At 34.4% G+C, this 23,103-nt stretch overlaps 1 protein-coding gene across 1 annotated transcript in view; it reads right to left on the reverse strand.

Annotated features, from left to right (window-relative positions):
- The window catches only part of FOXK2 (forkhead box K2), a 107,240-nt gene that overhangs the window by 9,324 nt on the left and 74,813 nt on the right, over window positions 1-23,103 (reverse strand). The window contains exons 3-8 of the mRNA XM_007483428.3: window positions 10,602-10,749; window positions 9,796-9,942; window positions 4,067-4,260; window positions 3,001-3,176; window positions 1,386-1,682; window positions 957-1,166 (exon numbers count right to left, since the gene is read on the reverse strand). Of these exons, the coding sequence (XP_007483490.1) occupies window positions 957-1,166; window positions 1,386-1,682; window positions 3,001-3,176; window positions 4,067-4,260; window positions 9,796-9,942; window positions 10,602-10,749 (1,172 nt within the window). The remainder of the gene's footprint in view (window positions 1-956; window positions 1,167-1,385; window positions 1,683-3,000; window positions 3,177-4,066; window positions 4,261-9,795; window positions 9,943-10,601; window positions 10,750-23,103) is intronic.

Consider the following 23,103-nt stretch of genomic DNA (forward strand, 5'->3'; position numbering starts at 1 on the left):
TCCTTTCTCTTTAACATTTTGATCTAACCCTAAATTTGTTTGCTAATCCTTCTTGGGTAAATTTGTGTTAAAATTAAATGTTATTTCCCTACCTGTTAACTTTGACCCATGGGGTGGGCACTGCAAATACATTGCCTTTTTTCATAGTCTTATCAATGTTGCTTTGCGGAGAATTGACTGAGGTAAAGAAGGCTGGCTGGATATCAAGAAGTAGGTCCAAATTGCCTTGATTAGGCCAAAGAATCAAGAGACGTTATTATTCTAGCATACATTGGTATAGAGCAGGTCAGGACGGCTGACTAAGTGTTGGATAACTAATATGTTTATTATGTCAAATCATCAGGTTCATGTTTGTGATTCTAGTATCATTCAGATCCATTCTAATAAACTTATCTCCTCCTTTTTGTACCATCCCCTCTAAAGCATAATAGTGTTCTTTATATAATAGATCTCAAAAGATACAAAATATATTTATTTACCCTGTGAACAATGCATTTTGCCTAGAAAATTTCACATAAATGTTATCTAGAACAGATAAGATTTGTAGGAGATACTTCACACAAGATGAGTACTGCCATCTTTTGGGTAAATTACAGTCCTACCATTAATACTGCTTTATAGATTAAACCAGATCAGGAAGAGAAAGTACAGAAATGTTTATATATTTTTGCTAATAACAAAGTGTTAGAACTTATCATATGAGACATAACTTTGTAAGAAATAAAATGACAATAAGGGAAATGACAAAGATCCCCTTCTGTGGTATGAAAAATGTGAATATTTTCTTAAATCGTTCTTCTAAGAAATATTAAGTATAAGAATTGAGACCTATAATTCATGATTTCTGGGAAGCAATTCTCCTCAATACTTTTCTCTTTATATAATATCTCCCCCCCCCCCCCCCCTTGCCCCTCCATATTTATAGCTGAAGTAAACATTTCTTAGTGATTTCTTACCAGTGCTGACCTGTCCCTGGATTGCAGTGGTGACTGGTACTACATGTGTCCCATTTTGTGTTACAGTTTTTATTGGTAGCTGGTGTTGACCCAGAGGTGCCTGTTGCACTATGGTAACTGTCTGTAAGGGGGAGGTCTGTGATGTTTGAATGATCCGACTAGCAGCTCCAATTGTAGTGTGGCTAATAGCAGGAATAGGTTCTACTTTAACTGAAAGAAAACAATGAATGTTAACTGAAAGCTAAAAAAAAAAATCATAATTTTCAAGTAAGTATATACCATACATGAGAATATATAATTATTTTTAAACTAGGTTATTTTAAGTGAAATACAAGTTATAACAAGTTAGTTTTAGCAAAACTCCCCATTGTTTCCATTCCCCCAAACTTGAAAGGCTGTCTTCTAAATATTACTTCTTTGGTTACTCACCTTTTACTTCTCTGTGGTCTCCATTTTCTTGTGGTTGTACCTTGGACTGGGTAACCACTGCAGCTTGTGTGACCACTGCTTGTCCAGCTACAGTATAAGTGTTTGCTGGAGCTAATCCAGTCACGTTTGTGACTGATACAGCTGGTATCTGGTGAACAACATGAACCGTCTGTACTACAGGTTGCTGGGATGTTGAGGTGGTCACAGGTGTTGCAACAGTGTAGGTAACTGGCTTAATAGTTTGTGGTAGCTGCCGTTGTACAGTTATTAAAACTGGCTGGCTAGACAAAGGTGAACCTGATGAGATCAAATACATTGATCATATGTTTGTAATTCTATTAAGCATATTTCTTCTCATCTAAAACATATGCTTTGAATTAAATAATTTTAAATTTTTTAAAAAGAGAAAAAGCACCATGACTCCTGTTAATTTGCAATAACTAAAATTACTGTTACAAATCTATAAGTTAATTGCCGTAAGGACTGAAATGCTGATTTTGCTCTCCATTTGCACTATGTCTGCACTCATAGTTTTCTTTTTTCCATGAAAAATGGAAAGTGAATAGATGAGATACCTGCAAATAGAGGACGGAATTGAGAGTCACACTCAATTCATGTGAATAATCTTTTGCAACTGCAAGCAAAGCAGAATTAACAGGGAAATCTAGGAAGATGGTTATAGAAAGTCTTGTGCTAATCTTGTCTGTTTTAATTTTTACTATTAACACAGAAAATAGCACACTGACTTAAACCATCAAAGGAAGGAGGTAGAAGCTCTCCTGGTTAAATGTCAGTAGATAAATCATTTTTAGCAGTTGCAAAATAACATTAAAAAAGAATTATAAATCAATTTCAGTATTATGATATTTAATTTTTTGATAGACCAACTTAATTAGAAATATTGATTTCTAATTGCATGTTTCAAATGCTAACAGGAAACTAATTTAGAATTCTATGAAGAAATGAGGTTGAATAAATAAAAGATGGTAATTCAGATATATAATTAGCCACAGTTTTTCTAACCTTCTGGCCACTTTGATGCTCAACAATACCTTCTCCAAAAGATAATCCTTCTTCATAGTCATCAATAACACTATTGATTTCCAAGACCTTTGAATTAATAAATCACAATGAATAGCTTGGATACTTTTTGGGACTTTAGAGAACTATAAATGATCCTATAATTTACAGCAGTTTAGTAAATGTTTTGAATACTTTTGAAATGCTCTGTTTCTCCTGAGTTGTGAGATTATAAAAATTCTTTACAAAAGCTTTTCTACTATTTGATTATATAAATGAGAAGTAATTCTCAGAGCAAGAGACAAATGTTATCCATTCAAAGCCACTAAATTAATACAGACTGAGAAATATAGCTATCAACAATGATAATGGTTTTTAAAAGGCCTGTGAAATCCTTTCTAAGTATCAGTCATCAAGAATTAGGATTTCTATAGTCTCAGTACAACTTTACTTCTTGGTAAGATTTTGTGACTTCAATTATTTATTCTTTGATAATACTCACAAAATGTGCGTATCAGATGAGGTTTGGCAATTTGAATGTGATCTAACACTATTCCCCCAATAACATTTAATACATTTCTTTCTTATTTCTCACCTGGTGCACTCTGGGCAAACCGAGCTTCCTGTATTACTGCTAGTTTAGGTTGTATAGCATTAGGCTCTGGATCCATTGGGACTGGAGAACCTTCCCTTGACAAACTCTCAGGGGTTTGTACTCCACTGGAGTGAGCAGACAACACTCCAGAATGATTAGGAGAAGCTGGAGCACTTCTGTATTTAAAAAAAAAAAAGAATAAAAGGAAGAAGCATCTAGTAGTTTTAAAGTAACTTAAAGCACTTAAGAGCTGCCTTGTCTTTTTAACTTGCAATATATGTACTTTGCAGAAGGGGGCATCATTTGTCTTCTGCCAACCAACTAAAAGATTCTAGTGATTCTTATTTTCTATGGAACCTTTGTTAACTTAGATGTAGATTCAGAAGGAGACTGGATAAAGTCTACAAAAGAGACCATTTTGATGTCTGGTGGCATTTCTCCTCCATACTCAGTGCAGGCCAAGTGGTCCATGGAACAGTATTAGCTGCTTGCTCTAAAAAGAAAGAATCATTATGAGCAGCTCTAACTAATATAGTAAGACAATAGGCGGCCAGTAGTAGTACAGAGGGGCCTTAAGATTTAAATCATGGTCGTTTCGTTCCATTTTATCATATTATATCAATGAAATAAAAGGTGTGTACATTTTTTCAGTTAATTAAGATACTCGAAATAAAACTTTACAGATTAACAGTATGCAGAGAGTTTTAAGTATTAGCTTAAAATATTTTATAACCTAACAATTTCAATTACTTCTGTTGCTGAAATTTATAGCTTACTAATAACAGAGAATATAAAATGAAAAACAAGTTCAATGAAATAGGTTAATCAATACTTGTAATTTTAATTTTAACTAAAACTTAAAGATAAAGACTGAAAATGCTTTTGGCCACTAGATACACCATACCCTCTAATATTTTAACCCATTTTCTTTTTGTATCCCATTCCCAACATTTAGTCATAAATGCATTTGGTGTTTTCTTTATTTCCAAAAGGAAATTTAATTAATTACATCAAAGGTAATTACTAACAATTAAGTGAGTTCTTTTTGTTCATCTTTTGTCCTTACCTAGAAGAGAGCGGTCCCAGAGGGGTTCTAAAGCAAGGTACTCCCCTAGGCCTTCTTTTCCTAAAAGCCTGCTCTATTAATTTGCTTTCAGAGGCAGGGTCTATCCTCCAGAATGAGCCTTTGCCTGGTTCTTCCTGGGAACGTGGTACTTTGATGAAATAACGATTCAGAGAGAGATTGTGGCGAATTGAATTCTATGGAACATAAAAAAATACGTAGAATTCATATATTTCTTTACTAAGAAATTAAAATGTGGCCTAGTAGTAGTGCCTGGAAACACAGAGGCCTAAGTCTCTAGCTTCTTTGGCTATCAGGGAAGGAAGAGCTTTGGAAACAGCTTTGGATGAGTTCTGAAGTTGTTTCTAGTGCTCAGCAGCTGCTAGGTTGAACAATCATTTAACTCCCTTGAGCCAGGAAGATAATGGCCACAACAAAAGGCTTAAAGGAGGAAAGAATACAGTATAGAGAATAAAATGGAGGAATGAAAGCAGAAGTCTGTACAAAACATAGATACATTTATACAATTTTTAAATGGGAAACTTTTCATTTGAAATTAAGATGTTGAAAACAGGATTATGACATAGCAGGCAGGTATTAAATTGTTTTGGTGACTTTACAGTTAACCTTTCCCTGATTGGAGACAAACAAAACTGATATAAGTCAATCTTTAAGACATCAACAAACAAACAACTTTTCTAAGTTTTACTTGCCCTGGGCAATGACAATAAAATTAACCCAGTACACAAATTATGGCCAAATAGGCAAGGAGGAATTAAGTAACTTCAGTCATGATTATTAATTACATTTCCTTATGTTAGTATAGAGCATCATGCTTTTCAAAGTCTTTCTTCCATATCTTATTTTATTTGATTTTTACAACAATCTTGTGAGGTTCCCTGATTCCTAACCAAATCCATTCTTTGTGACACTACATCAGTCTTAAGTTAGCAGTTAATGGAATGTTTATTTAGTTATATGAGCAAGATAGCACTTCTCATTGAAACATGAATTGTCTCAATGAAACATGGTATTTTGATATCTACCAAAAGTGGAAAATTATTATGTGTTTGACAATTAGACCAAACCGCCATAATTTAAGCCAATAATTAAAATTTAAAAGTAAGTTGTTCTGCCAAAGAAATGAATAACTATTAAGAAAGTTTATATGCCTCTCCAAATCCCTTTCTTAAATTTTTTAATTTGGGGGGGGGGGATATTTCCAGGACCACAGACGTATTTGTGACTTTATGTGTTCATTCAATAAACTCTTGGCCACATAATTCCATTAGAAAGATTTTAGACTGTTCCAGGAGGCTCAGAAGTTAAAATTTTATTATTCCAAAGATTATACTAAGTAGGCAAGATGACAATTTGTTTGACATCTTATATTGTCTTAGTGCTTTTAATAAACTCTGCTTTGTTTTCCTTGCCAAAAACTGCAATGGGAGATAAGCTTATTTCAAATGTATTTTAGTCTCTGTGATCTTTGAGTAGAGTAGAATCTAATATTTTTAGAAGTGCTTAAAGAAGCAAAACCTGATAATAGTACATAATTGTGAACTGCTTAATCTACATCACATTCTTTGCCTTATTCTCAGTTCCATTTTAAAAACAGTATTTTGTATAAGTTTTAGAGCGCAAACTGAGGCGTGATTCTTACTCTATATTCAGTCCACTGGACAACACTGCAAAATGGTATTAAACAATGCACAGAATTATACTGATAATCACATAATTGAAGTACAATCTAAATATTATTAGGATAAAAGAAAATTATTACAACTGAAATCTAGAAGCAGGCATAAAATATTATTTACCACAGTTAAGCTTTAAATGTCGCTCATACTTTTATCATTATTCACATTATTTATAGGAAGAAATGAAACTAGTTCTTGAAGAAATGATTTGTAGTGCTAAGCAAATTAACATACGTATATTAAAAACCATTCCCACACCTATCTCAATATTATTTATCCTTAAAGGTCCAATTCAAGTCTCACTTCCTTCAAGAGGTCTTCCTGGCTCTCTCCAGTTCACAATGAAACCTCTCTTTTGTTAATTCATAGTAATTATCTGGAATACTCATTTTATTCTTTAATTACTTTACAAATCATAGACATAGAGCTGTACATAAAATATATGTATGTATTAGTGTTATTCTATTTTTCAAGTTTATATGTACAAACAGAAAGCTCCTTAAGAGAAGTTATAATTCTCTGAATCCTGCACAAAACATAGTACATAATACAACACCTGCATAATCTTTATAACTTTGGTCCACATAAAAGATTAGGAACAAAAAAAATATTTTGACAAGTTTGGAACAAGCTCACTTTAGGAACTTTAGGAACAAACTAACGTGTTACATGCTGTCTTCTTATTAAGGTGAAATAAATTTGGATTTCACCAGTTGATGGTTTCCATAGTGGTAATGTAAATGTAAAATGTAAAATGTGCCATGATTAGAAAAATACTGCAAAGGGAAAGAAATATGTATTATATACTAAAAGAATATCTGGAATCTTGAATTAAATCTTGGATAAACTCAGATGATAGATTTTCAACCAGAAGTTTATGCTATATATTCTATGAAATGGATAAAGCTGTAACTTTAGCTTATGTGTTGTCTCAGAAAATTGATCTCTATGTAAGTGGAAGCTAGGCTCTAAACCTTTGATTGGGTGAATTGAAGTAGAGAAGAGTCTGTGAATCTTTCTTTAAAAAATTCTGGAAGTAATTTGGTCAGTAGCACTCAGCTGGCCTCAGCAAAGACAAATTAAGAATGGGTTATGCTTACAAAAAAATGGAGTCGACTTCTTCAACAAGCATTTGTTGAGTACTAATTACATAAATAACTGTGCTAGGCATTTTGTATAGAAGAGGGTCTGTACCTTTAATTTCATTAATATAAGGAATTCCTAAAGTGAGCACAATCCCGCAATCAATGCAGGCTGGCATCTCAGAGGAGTGGTGTCACTTGAAGTGAATCCCTGGCCAGCCACATAGTAACTTTTGTTTTATTTTATTTTTATTTGAATTGTTTAATACTTCCTGATTGCACTTTAATCTGATTCAGTTGCACTTAAGAGTTCTGGGGGCTACAAATTTGATGACTCTGACACAGAGCACTGAAGAGAGAGAGCTGCCAAGTCTGCTTTATTCACTGTGCCTTAGTTACTTCTCAGTTCCCCGGGGGAGATGAAAACAGAACAACTATCTTTGCCCTCAAGGAAGATGGACAGAAGGTGATATATCACATAAACAGATAGTTATACAAAAAACATATATAGCATAAATGTAATGTAACTTTAAGCAAGGAGAGGCAGTGAGGAGAAAGATAATTAGGAAGATAAGAAAAGACCCCTAAATTATGCTTTTAAGTAAACTAAGGATTTTATGGCATAGAAAATTGGGAAAATATTTTAAGCATGGGAAAACCTGGAGATTTAGTGCTATGGCAAATGTAATAAAAATAAACTCAAAACACTGTGATGAACACCATTTCTAGTAGGTAGATCCTCTCAAAGAGCCATAGGGCAAATATTTTATGAATGGAAAGAATTTTCATAAATTAAGCTGTTCTAAATAATGGATTGCTGACATACTAATGACAATTTATCTTTCAATAAGTCAAGCTTCTAGTGAACTCAAACTTTCGGAAGATATCATGAACCTCAAAGCCAAAAAATCCTTTGTGAAATTACGAAAGTGTAGAAAAACTGAAGTTTTAAGGTCCATTTTATTCTACAGGGAAGGCCCTAATAAGTAGTCTATATACTTTAATATATTTTATTAAACAAAACAAAACCTTTAACAAGCTTGGTTGTAAATATATCTGAAGAGATGGACAGAGCTAAGGGAAGTGGGAACAAATAACAAAAAAACCCCCCTAAAAACGGTTTACAATAAGAGTCCAAAAAAAAAGGGGGGGAATGTTCAGTATGATGTTCTTTTGAATATAAAGGTGACATAAGGTATGAAGAGTCTAAGTACTCTAGCCAATTTTCTAAGAATGTAAATTGCTGAGAAGTCTGATCTTCATCAAAGAGGGAATTTCCTTATCTAAGAAGTTTATAGCAAAGAAATTACAAATCCAGTTCTACTGATATTTATTAGTTATGTAAACAGTGGAAACCAAGCCTCAATGTCAAAATCTATAAAATAAGTATAATAATAATAATATACTTAAAATAATCTCTCACAGGATTGTTTTGAGGGTCAAATGACAATAAAATACTTTCATGCATATATCAATGGTAATTTTGATTATTTTGTACTTAGATATTTTACATTCTTTTACCCTCTGTTTTAGCTGGGGTATTAGCTTACTTATCAGAAAGAGGCTATATGGCATATAGGAAGCGTGTCAGGAAGATCTGGGTTTGAAGCCTGATTTTGATACATATATATCAGCAATGTAACCCAGATAAGATAAGCAACACAGGAAGTTCTAGAGAGTTGATGATCAGTATCAATGGAATCAATCAGAATCAGCGAAAGATGTTTGCATTGGGAGTTCCCTACATGAATTAAAGCACAAATTTGGGCCAAAAACTTCACAAAACTACCCACAAAAGAAAAAAAAAAGGAACAAGGAAGTTAATTTACAGAACAGTTATAAAATCTCAAATAAACTGACATTCAAATAGTTACCATCCCCCCTAACCTGATATCTTATATACTTAAAAACCTGTCTGTACCATTAAAATAACAAAGCTTGAGAATTCACTTTGAAGACAATTCAAGAACTATCAAACTTGAAATTTTAGAACTTGTCAGAATTTCCTATGTATAGCACAGAAATATTGATCCCCACAGGTTAAGAAAGGATAAACACTACCCAAATCTTTTACAGAAGATGTTAAAAATTCCAACAATAGGATATTTTTGACACACCTTTTCTTTATTTTCATCAGAAAAAAAAATCCTGCATTGGAAAAATGTACCTATATGCTTATAGGTTGAGGTGATAATATGAGAAGTGAAAGGATGATTTTCCAAAGGTACTATTCCCATCTTCTGGGGTTTTAGGAGACTGCATAAGTCAGTTTTTATTTTGATTTTGTATACACATTTATTTTAACCCTTAACAGTGAAATTCATTTAACCAGGACATCTATTTTCTATATCGACTTACCAAATAACTCAGTACATGTAATTAATTATGTAACAATTCAATAAATATCAGGCATTTTATCTGCACTTATTTGAAAAGTCTTTAATTTTGACTTGACCATTAATCTGAATTAATGACATTTAAAAATTTAAACCAAATCTGTTTCTGCAAATGTAATAATAGACACAGAAAAATAAGTTATAAGTATCAAGGAAAAAAAATTAAAACAATGACAACAAATCTATACAAGGTAAGGTAATAAGAATGAAATCTGTTCTCAGCATGCAGACATTAAGACAATCTTAATATACACATTAAACTATGGAAAAAGATGTTGAGGTAAGATGGCAGAGGAACACTGAAGTGGTAATGATGTTCAAGTTTCATCTTTTCCTTCAGTGATAAAACTGTTGTGTCTCTGGTAATACCATCAATTACTATTACTGCCCAAGGAATCATATCTCAGTTTTGAAAAGAAAACACAAACAAAGCCCCCCTTTATGAATTCTAAACAAAGGCAGATTAATTTTTACATTACTTATAATACAGTAACATTTTTTCTATTAACAAAGTAACAAATTAGTAGTAAGTAAGGAAACGAAGTCAAATTTACCTGCCAGCCTTTATCTGCTGTCCTGTAGTATGGATAATTTTTAGTTATGTGGGTATAAATTCCATTTAATGTAAGCTGCTTATCAGGAGCCATTGTAATTGCTTGTACTATTAATTGTGCATAGGAATAAGGAGGCTTCGAATCATCCTGGTATTTAAAAAACAACAATAATGACCAACTTTAAAGACTGAAGACAGAATAGAGATGTACATATTTTTTATTGTTTAACAATATAGTATTCTCAACAATGAATTTCAAAGGTTGCATGTGGGGTAGGGTATGTTGCAGGAAGGGAACTTAGAAGCCAAATGGAGAAAATTTCCAATCCATTTAAGGGAAAACATGAGTAAAATTGGATATGCTCAATAATAACACTAACCTATGTGCTCAATCAACTCAGAAACCTATGTGTACATATGAATAACATGTACACATAGAGGAAAATATGACAAAAGAGAAAATACTATCTAGTTCTAAAAGACCACTTATAACTAAAAATATTAGTCTAAAATAGCCACAATAAAGCTAGCTTTTACATAAGATTTTCAAGTTTGTTAAGCAGTTTATATATTATCTCATTTGATTTTCATAACTGTCAGTAAAGTGGTATTATCATTTTATAGAACAGGACACTGAGACTCAGGTTAGCTAATTTGCCCAAACTCAGGCCACATTTGAATTTAGGTCTTTCTATGAATCTGGCACTCTTCCCCCCATACCACCTACTCACCTACTACTACTACCATTCACAAATGGAAGAAAAGTTATCTTTTATAGCTACATCTGGTTCTGATGCTAATACTTACCTTTGGGCTATCTCCACCTGAAGCTTCTTTGTCATTTTCTGACTGTGAATTATCAGTCATTAAATGTAGGTCAGTGGGTAGTACACGACCCATTTTGTACCCTGAAGAGCCTGCCCCCCGGGGACTAGATGGGCAGGAATTTGCAGCACTATAGATGAAAAAAAAAATAGATTCCTGTTATTTTGTTAAATAATACAGTCAGATCTCATTGTGTTTAAGCAGCTGTCTTTGTCAGGAAAATCTATAAATTTTAATTCTAGAATTAAGGACTTGTAAATATTTCCTTTGGAAAATGTGATTTTTACCAATATTTTTTGAAATTTATAATTATAAAGAAGAACCATATTGAAGTTTCAGTTTTCTATGTATTCTCTTGCTGAAAAAAAGTTCTGTATTTTGCCAGAATAATACAATTTCTCACAGAATTTTCCCCGTCTAATTAATAGTAGAAAATAACAAAAACTTATATAATTTGTAAATGATCCAGACTAAAAGAAATTTCTCTAACCATTTTAAAGTAAATATACTTTTCACTTCTATGCCTATGGAAAGTATAGTGGAGTCCTGCTTCCCCACCCCCTTTTTTTAAATGAAAAAAGTGTATTATATTGCATTTGTATTTTTCTTTTAACAATCCACAAAATAATTTTGTTAGCTTAAATTTAATTCAAATAAAAGTAAGTAATGATTGTAATTTATAACACAAACAACTTAAATATGCAATAAAAAGAATACAAAAAATTTATTGGTAATATTCATAATTTCCATATTATAAAATCCAATTTGCAAAATAATAGTTTTTTTACTCAAATTTTCTTAGTGTAGAAACATATTAAACCCCTTTTTATTTTTCTACAGATGCTTTTCTGCTTTAAAAAGGTCTTTCCAAAATCCTTGAAAAAGCAAGCCTCTTGTCAAAATAAAGTATTTTCCTAGGGAAAGGGATTAAGGATGGTACCCAACCGTTTAACAAAAAATTATTCTTTTCAGTGCCTCCTCACCCACCTGAAGTGATTGCACCCTTCTTCATATTGATATTAATATCTATCAAGGATACTGATAGCTATCACAGAGAAGAGGTCCCTTTGTTGACTTCAGGAGTTAGGGAAGTGGTCCAGGAGGGAATGGGATGGTTACTGACTATTCTGGAATATTAACACAAAACTGTATTTTACATATTGTGATCTTTTCCTTATTCAATATTCCTATAAATGTTACCCGAGATCATCTTGGGGCAGAGAGTCATTCAAAGGGCATCAGATACTATGCCAATTTGGACAGCTCTCTCTCCAAACTAGAAATGCTTGGATATTAGATTAAGGTTAAATTAAATAAAATTTGTTTCTGGTAGACTTGAGCCTAAAAATGCAGTATACAATATTAATATTTTTTCTTTGACAAAAGCAATATTTTGTCTTTATAATAGTTACAGCAGAAAACTCAGGCTTACACAATTAAGATGTCTGAACAATTTCTATCACTTGGATCAACTGGAGAATTCTTTATTAACCCGTAGCCCACAATCAAAATAAATCTATTTAACCATTCTTTTTCAGATGAGAGTAATAATACCAATTTGTCCAAGGCAAATCAGTTCATTTGTCATTAGAAATATGTGTATTTAAAATAAAGTGAGAATTAGTTCTATAATCAAGTGATTAGTAAATAAAGTCAAAAGATATTTATTAAGTGATTATCATGTGCCAGGCACTGTGCTAAGGGGCTGGGAATATAAGCAGAAAGAGAGTTCTGCCCTCTAGGAGCTTACATTCTAATAGGAGAAGACAATACATAAAATGAATACGATAGCCTGAGATTGCATTAACTTTTTTGGCTATCATGTCACATTGAAATTGAGCTTGCAGTTCACTAAAAACTCAAGGTATTTTTTTCAGGCAAACATCAGTCATGATTCCCTAATCTTGCACTTGTGAAGATTTTTTTTTTTAAAGACTAAAGGACAATTTTTCATCTTGTTATATTAAGTCTAATGTTCTAGCTTGCCAAGATCTTTCAGCATCTTGACTTGTCATCCAATGTGTTGGTTATCCCACATGGCTTTATGCTAACTGGAAATATGATAAGCATACCATCTATGTTATCTAAGATGCTGATAAAAATAATAAATAGCAGAGAGTCCAACAGACTGCTGGGTATTCCACTAGAGACTACCTTCTCAGCTGAAGTAAAGTAAATGGTTACTCTTGAGGTCTGGCTATTCAACCAATAGTGAATCCCTTTAACAGTTTATATTTATATCTTTTCTTTAAGAAGTTGGTAAAACCTGTTAAAAAATATTTATATCCCTAGGAAATAACAATATTGTCTTACACATAAAAAATTCTATCTCTATACTTTGTAGGATTTTTAGCATAAACGAATGCTACATATTGTAAAAGGCTTTTTCTGTAACTATTGATATAAGCATGTAATTCTGGATATTTTGGTATATAGTGTGATCAGGTAAAAATCCTACTTGGTCAAAATGAATGACTTATTGGATAAATTTTCATAACCTGTTTGAAAGAATTTTGTTTAAAAAATTTGAGTTGATATTCATGAATGATATCAGTCTATGATTTTCCCTTTGTGTTTTATCTTTCCTTGGTTTAGATAAAAAGACTATATTTCTTTCATATAATGTTTCTGATAGGGTACTTTCTTAATTTTTGAAAATGATTTGTGAAGTATTGGTAATAATTACACATAAGAAAAATTTTAAATTATTTGTTAAATTGAAGCAAATATACTAAATAAAATAAACTTCTAACAAACTATGTGACTTTATAATAAAACATTATGGAATTAATGTCATAAAATTAGAATGGAAAATTTCTACCTTCATTAGACATTACAATTTATTTACCTTTAAATTTAAATGACATTAAATGGATACAGATATGAACAATTAGTTTCTGAATTTTAATAGCAAAATTCTTAAAAAACTGATTTATACATTGAAACAATTTCTCTTAATATATGTGGGTCATATACATTTGTTATGTGAATACATTTGTTAAAGTCTTGCTTGTATTTCTACTATGAAAAATAATTATATCCTCATTTAAAGAAAATTCTAAGCCTTGATTAAAACTACAAAATGAAAATATAGAGTGAAGTGGGTGAAATGTTTCTGGGAAATTCAGCACTAATAAAACAAACATAACTGTGTAACTTTTAGCACATCATCATTATTAACAAGTCAAGAAGACTGACCAGAAATGGAATAAGAATTTAACTCAAACAAATGATTACAGATGCCAAATCAGTTGGTCCCTTACCACTTCCAGTTCCCTCTCTCCTCTCCCCTTTAAACTCTTAACAAAATGGATAGAGTATCCAAGCAAATCTGTTACTGTATAAATACTACAGAAAAAAAATATTTCTACAGGAGAATATATCAGTGTTCCTCTTACTCTTTTTTATTGAATGTAATTATACTTTACAATTGAAATTCTGAATAGTGATTTTTATTATGAACTGGTACTTATTGTAGAAAAAAAGCACATTATATTAAAAAAGCATTTTATCAGAGAAATACAAATAGAACTCTGCTGTTCTGACATTTATCCCTCAACTACTCTGCACTAATAATGTAAAAACAATCAGAAGAATATAAAAATTCATTTTTACTTTTTATAATTCATTATAAATATATACTTTCTTTTCCAGAGCAGATTTTCTTATACGCCTTTAAACTATTAATAAGATTAGGAGTTTACCTATGAATATTCACGACACTAACAGTGAGAAAAACAGATTAGGAAAATATTTTGTACTACCAAAGGAAACCTAAACTATTAAAAATGTAGTAGACATTATAGATCATAAAGACTCTTACTTTTGTATTTGTATTCCAGCATTTAGCAGTGCTTTGTACATAGTAAACATTTAATAATGCTTTACTTATTTATTCATTCTATCATTAATCAAAGATTAAAAAGCTAGACCTTTTAGTCTAGTCCAATACCCTCATTTTTAAAATCAGGAAACTGAGACCCAGGAAGATTAAATGACTTGTAAGTCACATGAAGGTAATTGTCATAGGTGGGATTTGACTCCAGGTTCTCTGGCTCCAGGGCTCATACACTGCCTCATATCTCAGTATCAATTATTACCAAAGTGAGGTCTTATTGATCTTGAGGACACTACTAAAAAAAGACCCGAAAAAACTCACCTTTTTTACTCCCTAGTAAGTCAGAGTAACATATGATGTTTGAAAATAATACTAATAGTGTGAGAATCAGCAAAGAAGAAAAAGGCAGGGTTGAAACTTGCCTAACTTCTATCACAAGCTCTAAGTTCTTCATTCTCCATATTACAGAGTAAAAGAAATGATCTAAAGCAGGGCTGTCAAACTCAAATAGAAGTATATCCCTGTGAGCAGCATTTTGACTTAAAAAATAAAAAAATTAATGTTATCTCTCTTACCCCACAGAAGTTATTCTAAACCTTTTCTTCCCTTCTTCAGACCCACATACTGTGAATCTTAAAAATTCCCAGACCCTACTTCATAAGATTGGATTAAGACCATTCCCCATTTGGGCAGTGAACTCTACTTAGATCAGAAATGTGAGACCTCTACTCCACCCTTACTTAAGCCTGCTTTAGGGGAGAAAACTCCTTGCTGAACAATGAAAAGTACTTAAACCCATACTTAAGCCATGCCTATTTTTAGAACTAATACAAAGGGGTGCTAAGTACCTATAAAGGTCAAGCAACTTGTGAATTTACAAGGAACAAAGAGCTGAGAAACTTACTCAGAGCTTTCCTAGTGTGAATTACTCAAAAGTTCACACCTTCTTAGGTGTGAACTAAGAATGGTCTGTCCTTTGAAAAACGTCTATTGTGATTGGTAGATATAAGAATTTAGGGGAGGTGACAAAGGAGAAAATGCCCTTTAAAAGGAGACAAAAAGCTCTCTCTGAAAAGTCAGCTGGAAAAGGCTGCCTTGAAGGGTCTCTCTCAGGACATTCGGAGTCACATTCAGATTCAGATTCAAGATGGAGCTGGTGAAGGCAGCTGAGATGATGCTGGCCTGGTGTCACTAGAATCCTTGCTTGGACAGATCTTGTGGTGAGTGATTAAGGACTGACTGATTTTACTCTTAGGGCTTAGGCCTGGGTTGGCCAGGGCTGGCTTATCCTTTTCTCATTATTCCCTCTTTTTCTCTCTTTCTTAAATTCCTCATTGTCTTAATTAATTAAAATCTCTATAAAACCCAGTTGACTTGGTTATATTTGAATAACTGGGAATATTTCCCTGGCGACCACCTTATATTTGATTTTAAAACAAGACACTGTAGTGAAAACATATTTTCTGTGGTCACAATTTACTCATCCACTCTTTATATCTATCACAATTTATATCTTCCACTATTTTAACTCACTACAGTTTATGTTCACAACCATTTTAACTCTTACAATACCAACCCACATCCCTCCTCCCTCTCAGCTGAGGACTTTGCCTCTTTAGGTTACTGAGAAAATCGAGGCCATTTAATATCATCTCCCTCTTCCTCCTTTCTTTTCACTTCAAAATCTCTTAACATCATCCCAAATTCTCACCTCCTTATTCCCAGACTTTGATAAAAAGGTAGCCATTCTTATCAAAGGCAACCTCTCCATTATATATGAATGTTCCCATCTCCTCTGGTATTTTCCAGGAACATGTTGCAATCTCAGTTATGCCTTTTCTCTCTCAGATCTTTAACCTCTCCTCTACTGCCTTCAAACATGCCCTGATCACCCATCCATAAAAAACTTGACTATGTCTTACCATCCCCAAGCTCCTGAACTATATAGCTTTCCTCCCTTTCTTAAACTCCTTAGAAAAAGCTGTCCACACTTGCTACCTCCATTCTCTCATTTGTTTCTCAACCCTTTGCAATCTGGCTTCTGATTATCACTGAAATGAAACTGCTCTCTAGAAAGTTATATCTGATGATCTTTTCTCAGTCCTCATTATTCTCAACTAATATGTATCTCATCTTCTCATCTTTCGCATCTGACATTGCTGACCAACCTCCTCTCTGGATTTTTATGACACTGTAGTCTCCTGGTTCATCTCCTTAACAATTAAGTATTCTCCAACATCCTGTCACAGGCTCTCTTTCTCATTATATCTTCTCTTACTAGTACTCTCATCAGCTCCCATCACTTTATTTACCATCTTTATGTAAGTGACTCATACATATATATCCAGGCTTTGTCTTTCCTAAGTTTTGGTATCATATCATTCAGTTCAAACCTTCTACACTTCCAAAGTTTCGTATTCCTGTCAAAGGTACCCCTATCCTTCTAGTTACTCAAGTTGATGATATCAATGCTATTATCAAAGGATTCTTTCTCACTTCATATAACTAATAAGTTGCTAAATCTTGACATTTCTACAACAACACATACACACGTTTTAATTTAAGTCCGCATTACTTCTCACCTACATTATTGCAAAAGCTTCCTATCTGGTCGCTCTACTTCATATCTCTCCCTAGTCTAATCTATACACTGTGACCACAGTGATTTACCTTAAAAAGAGATGTGGGGTTAAGATGGCGGCTTAGAGAAAGCTGAAGTTCAGATCTCCGGAAAACCCTTCCCGACCGATCTCAAACTAGAAGCTCCTAAGGCGCCGAAATTCAAAACGATCAACAGCACAGACCCTGGGAACCCTCCTCCTGGACCTGGACCCGGTTCAAAAGGTACGGCTCCCCTTAAAAGCCAGAACCCGAGATCCCCCGGACCTCAGGGGTAGGAGCGCAGAGTCCAAGGCTCCCGGAAGCGGCAGCCGCGCCGGGCTCAGAGAGCAGGGTCTGAGGAACAACAACCCTCAGGGTCTTCTACCCAAGTCCCAGTCCGGGGGGAAAGTTACTGCCTGGGGCCTCCGCTGCAGAGAGCTGGTCAAAACAACAGCAACCCTCAGGGCGGGCAAGACAGCCTCACGGGCTGGATCCTGCTATCCAAGTCTCAGTGAAAGTCTGTGCTCTCGGAGCTTGGGGAAGCGGCAGCCCATCCCCCCGCAGGCCGACGAAACAGCCTCACGGCCAGGGATTCTGAAGGCAACTTCCGGAAATCGAGCCAGGGGGAGAGTGTGGCCTCGTGGTCCGACCCTTCCATTCCAGTTCCAGTGAGGCATATTCAGTTTAACCCAGGGAAAGTCATAGAACCATCTGCCCAGGACTAAAGCCTCTGATCACCAGACAAAGACAAGAAAAGCCAATCCTCCACGTTCAGAGATGACAAACTCCACAGAAGCACAGAAGCCCCAAAATACCAAGAAAAATAAGAAGAAAGGGGCGACTCTGGACACATTCTATGGAGCCAAAATACAAAATACAGAGCAGATAGAAGAAGATATAAAAGAAAATTCTCCAAAATCCTCCAAAGGAAATAGAAACTCTCCACAAACCCATGAAGAATTTGAATCAGAAAGGACCAAAAAGATGGAAGCCCTCTGGGAGGAAAAGTGGGAAATGATGCAAAAGAAATTCACGCATCTACAAAACCAGTTTGACCAAACTGTAAAAGAAAACCAGGCTTTAAAGCAAGAACTAATAAAGCAAAGCCAAAACACCAAGAAATTAGAAGAGAACATAAAATATCTCACCGACAAGGTGATAGATCTGGAAAACAGGGGGAGAAGAGAAAATTTAAGAATAATTGGACTCCCAGAAAAGCCAGAAATAAACACCAAACTGGACATGGTGATACAAGATATAATCAAAGAAAATTGCCCAGAGATTCTAGAACAAGGGGGAAATACAGCCACTGACAGAGCTCACAGAACACCTTCTACACTAAACCCCCAAAAGACAACTCCCAGGAATGTAATTGCCAAATTCCAAAGCTATCAAACAAAAGAAAAAATCCTACAGGAAGCCAGAAAAAGACAATTTAGATATAAAGGAATGCCAATCAGGGTCACACAAGACCTTGCAAGTTCTACGCTGAATGATCGTAAGGCATGGAACATGATCTTCAGAAAGGCAAGAGAGCTGGGTCTCCAACCAAGAATCAGCTACCCAGCAAAACTGACTATATACTTCCAAGGGAAAGTATGGGCATTCAACAAAATAGAAGACTTCCAACTTTTTGCAAAGAAAAGACCAGAGCTCTGTGGAAAGTTTGATACCGAAAATCAAAGAACAAGGAATACCTGAAAAGGTAAATATTAAGGAAAGGGGAAAAATGTTATCTTCTTTTACTCAAACTCTCTTCTATAAGGACTACATTTATATCAACCTATGTATACTAATATGTGGGGAAAATGTAATGTATAAATAGGGGGTAAAGAAAGACCAAATAGAATAATGGTTCTCACACAAAGATTCACAGGGGAAGGGGAGGGGAAGAAAACTCCTATAAGAAGGAGAGGAAGAGGGGGGGGGGTTTACTTAAACCTCAATCTCAGGGAAATCAACTCTGAGAGGGAAAAACATCCAGATCCATTGGGATCTTGAATTCTATCTTACCCAACAAGGGTAAGGAGAAGGGAAAACCAAGGGGGGGAGGGGGAGAAGGAGAACAAAAAGGGAGGGAAAGAGAGGGGGGAGGGGGAGGGAACAAAAAGGGAGGGACTAAAAAGGGAAACATCAAGGGAGGGGACAAGGGGGACTGATTCAAAGTAAATCACTGGACTAAAAGGTAGAGCCGAAGAAGAAAAGGTTAGAATTAGGGAAGGCAATCAAAATGCCAGGGAGTCCACAAATGACAATCATAACTTTGAACGTGAATGGGATGAACTCACCCATAAAACGTAGACGAATAGCAGAATGGATTAGAATCCAAAACCCTACCATATGTTGTCTTCAAGAAACACACATGAGGCGGGTTGACACCCACAAGGTCAGAATTAAAGGATGGAGTAAGACCTTCTGGGCTTCAACTGATAGAAAGAAGGCAGGAGTGGTAATCATGATATCTGATAAAGCCAATGCAAAAATAGACCTGATCAAAAGGGATAGGGAAGGTAATTATATTTTGTTAAAAGGGACTCTAGACAATGAGGAAATATCATTAATCAACATGTATGCACCAAATAATATAGCACCCAAATTTCTAATGGAGAAACTAGGAGAATTGAAGGAAGAAATAGACAATAAAACCATACTAGTGGGAGACTTAAACCAACCATTATCAAATTTAGATAAATCGAATCAAAAAATAAATAAGAAAGAGGTAAAAGAAGTGAATGAAATCTTAGAAAAATTAGAATTAATAGACATATGGAGAAAAATAAATAGGGATAAAAAGGAATACACCTTCTTCTCAGCACCACATGGCACATTCACAAAAATTGACCATACATTAGGTCACAGAAACATAGCACACAAATGCAAAAAAGCAGAAATAATGAATGCAGCCTTCTCAGATCACAAGGCAATAAAAATAATGATTAGTAATGGTACAAGGAAAACCAAATCTAAAACCAATTGGAAATTAAACAATATGATACTCCAAAACCGTTTAGCTAAAGAAGAAATCATAGAAACAATTAATAATTTCATCAAGGAAAATGACAATGGCGAAACATCCTTTCAAACCTTTTGGGATGCAGCCAAAGCGGTAATCAGAGGCAAATTCATATCCCTGAAAGCTCATATTAACAAACAAGGGAGAGCAGAGATCAATCAATTGGAAATGCAATTGAAAAAACTCGAAAGCGATCAAATTAAAAACCCCCAGCAGAAAACCAAATTAGAAATCCTAAAAATTAAGGGAGAAATTAATAAAATCGAAAGTGATAGAACTATTGATTTAATAAATAAGACAAGAAGCTGGTACTTTGAAAAAACAAACAAAATAGACAAAGTACTGGTCAATCTAATTAAAAAAAGGAAGGAAGAAAAGCAAATTCACAGCATTAAAGATGAAAAGGGGGACAGCACCTCCAATGAGGAGGAAATTAAGGCAATCATTAGAAATTACTTTGCCCAATTATATGGCAATAAATACACCAATTTAGGAGAAATGGATGAATATATACAAAAATACAAACTGCCTAGACTAACAGAAGAGGAAATAGAATTCTTAAATAATCCCATATCAGAAATTGAAATCCATCAAGCCATCAAAGAACTTCCTAAGAAAAAATCCCCAGGGCCTGATGGATTCACCTGTGAATTCTATCAAACATTCAGAGAACAGTTAACCCCAATACTATACAAACTATTTGACATAATAAGCAAAGAGGGAGTTCTACCAAACTCCTTTTACGACACAAACATGGTACTGATTCCAAAACCAGGCAGGTCAAAAACAGAGAAAGAAAACTATAGACCAATCTCCCTAATGAATATAGATGCAAAAATTTTAAATAGGATACTAGCAAAAAGACTCCAGCAAGTGATCAGAAGGATCATTCACCATGATCAAGTAGGATTCATACCAGGGATGCAGGGCTGGTTCAACATTAGGAAAACCATCCACATAATTGACCACATCAACAAGCAAACTAGCAAGAACCACATGATTATCTCAATAGATGCAGAAAAAGCCTTTGATAAAATACAACACCCATTCCTATTAAAAACACTAGAAAGCATAGGAATAGAAGGGTCATTCCTAAAAATAATAAACAGTATATATCTAAAACCAACAGCTAATATCATCTGCAATGGGGATAAACTAGATGCATTCCCAATAAGATCAGGAGTGAAACAAGGATGCCCATTATCACCTCTACTATTTGACATTGTACTAGAAACACTAGCAGTAGCAATTAGAGAAGATAAAGAAATTGAAGGTATCAGAATAGGCAAGGAGGAGACCAAGTTATCACTCTTTGCGGATGACATGATGGTCTACTTAAAGAATCCTAGAGATTCAACCAAAAAGCTAATTGAAATAATCAACAACTTTAGCAAAGTTGCAGGATACAAAATAAACCCACATAAATCATCAGCTTTTCTATATATCTCCAACACAGCTCAGCAGCAAGAACTAGAAAGAGAAATCCCATTCAAAATCACCTTAGACAAAATAAAATACCTAGGAATCTATCTCCCAAGACAAACACAGGAACTATATGAACACAACTACAAAACACTCGCCACACAACTAAAACTAGACTTGAACAAATGGAAAAACATTAACTGCTCATGGATAGGACGAGCCAATATAATAAAAATGACCATCCAACCCAAACTTATTTATCTATTTAGTGCCATACCCATTGAACTACCAAAATACTTCTTCACTGATTTAGAAAAAACCATAACAAAGTTCATTTGGAAGAACAAAAGATCAAGGATATCCAGGGAAATAATGAAAAAAAACACATATGATGGGGGCCTTGCAGTCCCAGACCTCAAACTATATTACAAAGCAGCAGTCATCAAAACAATTTGGTACTGGCTAAGAAACAGAAAGGAAGATCAGTGGAATAGACTGGGGGAAAACGACCTCAGCAAGACAGTATACGATAAACCCAAAGATCCCAGCTTTTGGGACAAAAATCCACTATTCGATAAAAACTGCTGGGAAAATTGGAAGACAGTGTGGGAGAGACTAGGAATAGATCAACACCTCACACCCTACACCAAGATAAATTCAAAATGGGTGAGTGACTTAAACATAAAGAAGGAAACCATAAGTAAATTGGGTAAACACAGAATAGTATACATGTCAGACCTTTGGGAGGGGAAAGGCTTTAAAACCAAGCAAGATATAGAAAGAATCACAAAATGTAAAATAAATAATTTTGACTACATCAAACTAAAAAGCTTTTGTACAAACAAAACCAATATAACTAAAATCAGAAGGGAAACAACAAATTGGGAAAAAATCTTCATAGAAACCTCTGACAAAGGTTTAATTACTCATATTTATAATGAGCTAAATCAATTGTACAAAAAATCAAGCCATTCTCCAATTGATAAATGGGCAAGGGAAATGGATAGGCAGTTCTCAGATAAAGAAATCAAAACTATTAACAAGCACATGAAGAAGTGTTCTACATCTCTTATAATCAGAGAGATGCAAATCAAAACAACTCTGAGGTATCACCTCACACCTAGCAGATTGGCTAACATAACAGCAAAGGAAAGTAATGAATGCTGGAGGGGATGTGGCAAAGTAGGGACATTAATTCATTGCTGGTGGAGCTGTGAACTGATCCAACCATTCTGGAGGGCAATTTGGAACTATGCCCAAAGGGCGACAAAAGAATATCTACCCTTTGACCCAGCCATAGCACTGCTGGGTCTGTACCCCAAAGAGATAATGGACACAAAGACTTGTACAAAAATATTCATAGCTGCGCTCTTTGTGGTGGCCCAAAACTGGAAAACGAGGGGATGCCCATCAATTGGGGAATGGCTGAACAAACTGTGGTATATGTTGGTGATGGAATACTATTGTGCTCAAAGGAATAATAAAGTGGAGGAGTTCAATGGAGACTGGAACAACCTCCAGGAAGTGATGCAGAGCGAGAGGAGCAGAACCAGGAGAACATTGTACACAGAGACTAATACACTGTGGTATAATCGAACGTAATGGACTTC

Source organism: Monodelphis domestica, chromosome 2 (genome assembly GCF_027887165.1).
Source record: "Monodelphis domestica isolate mMonDom1 chromosome 2, mMonDom1.pri, whole genome shotgun sequence".
In the NCBI taxonomy this organism is placed as follows: Eukaryota; Metazoa; Chordata; class Mammalia; order Didelphimorphia; family Didelphidae; genus Monodelphis; species Monodelphis domestica.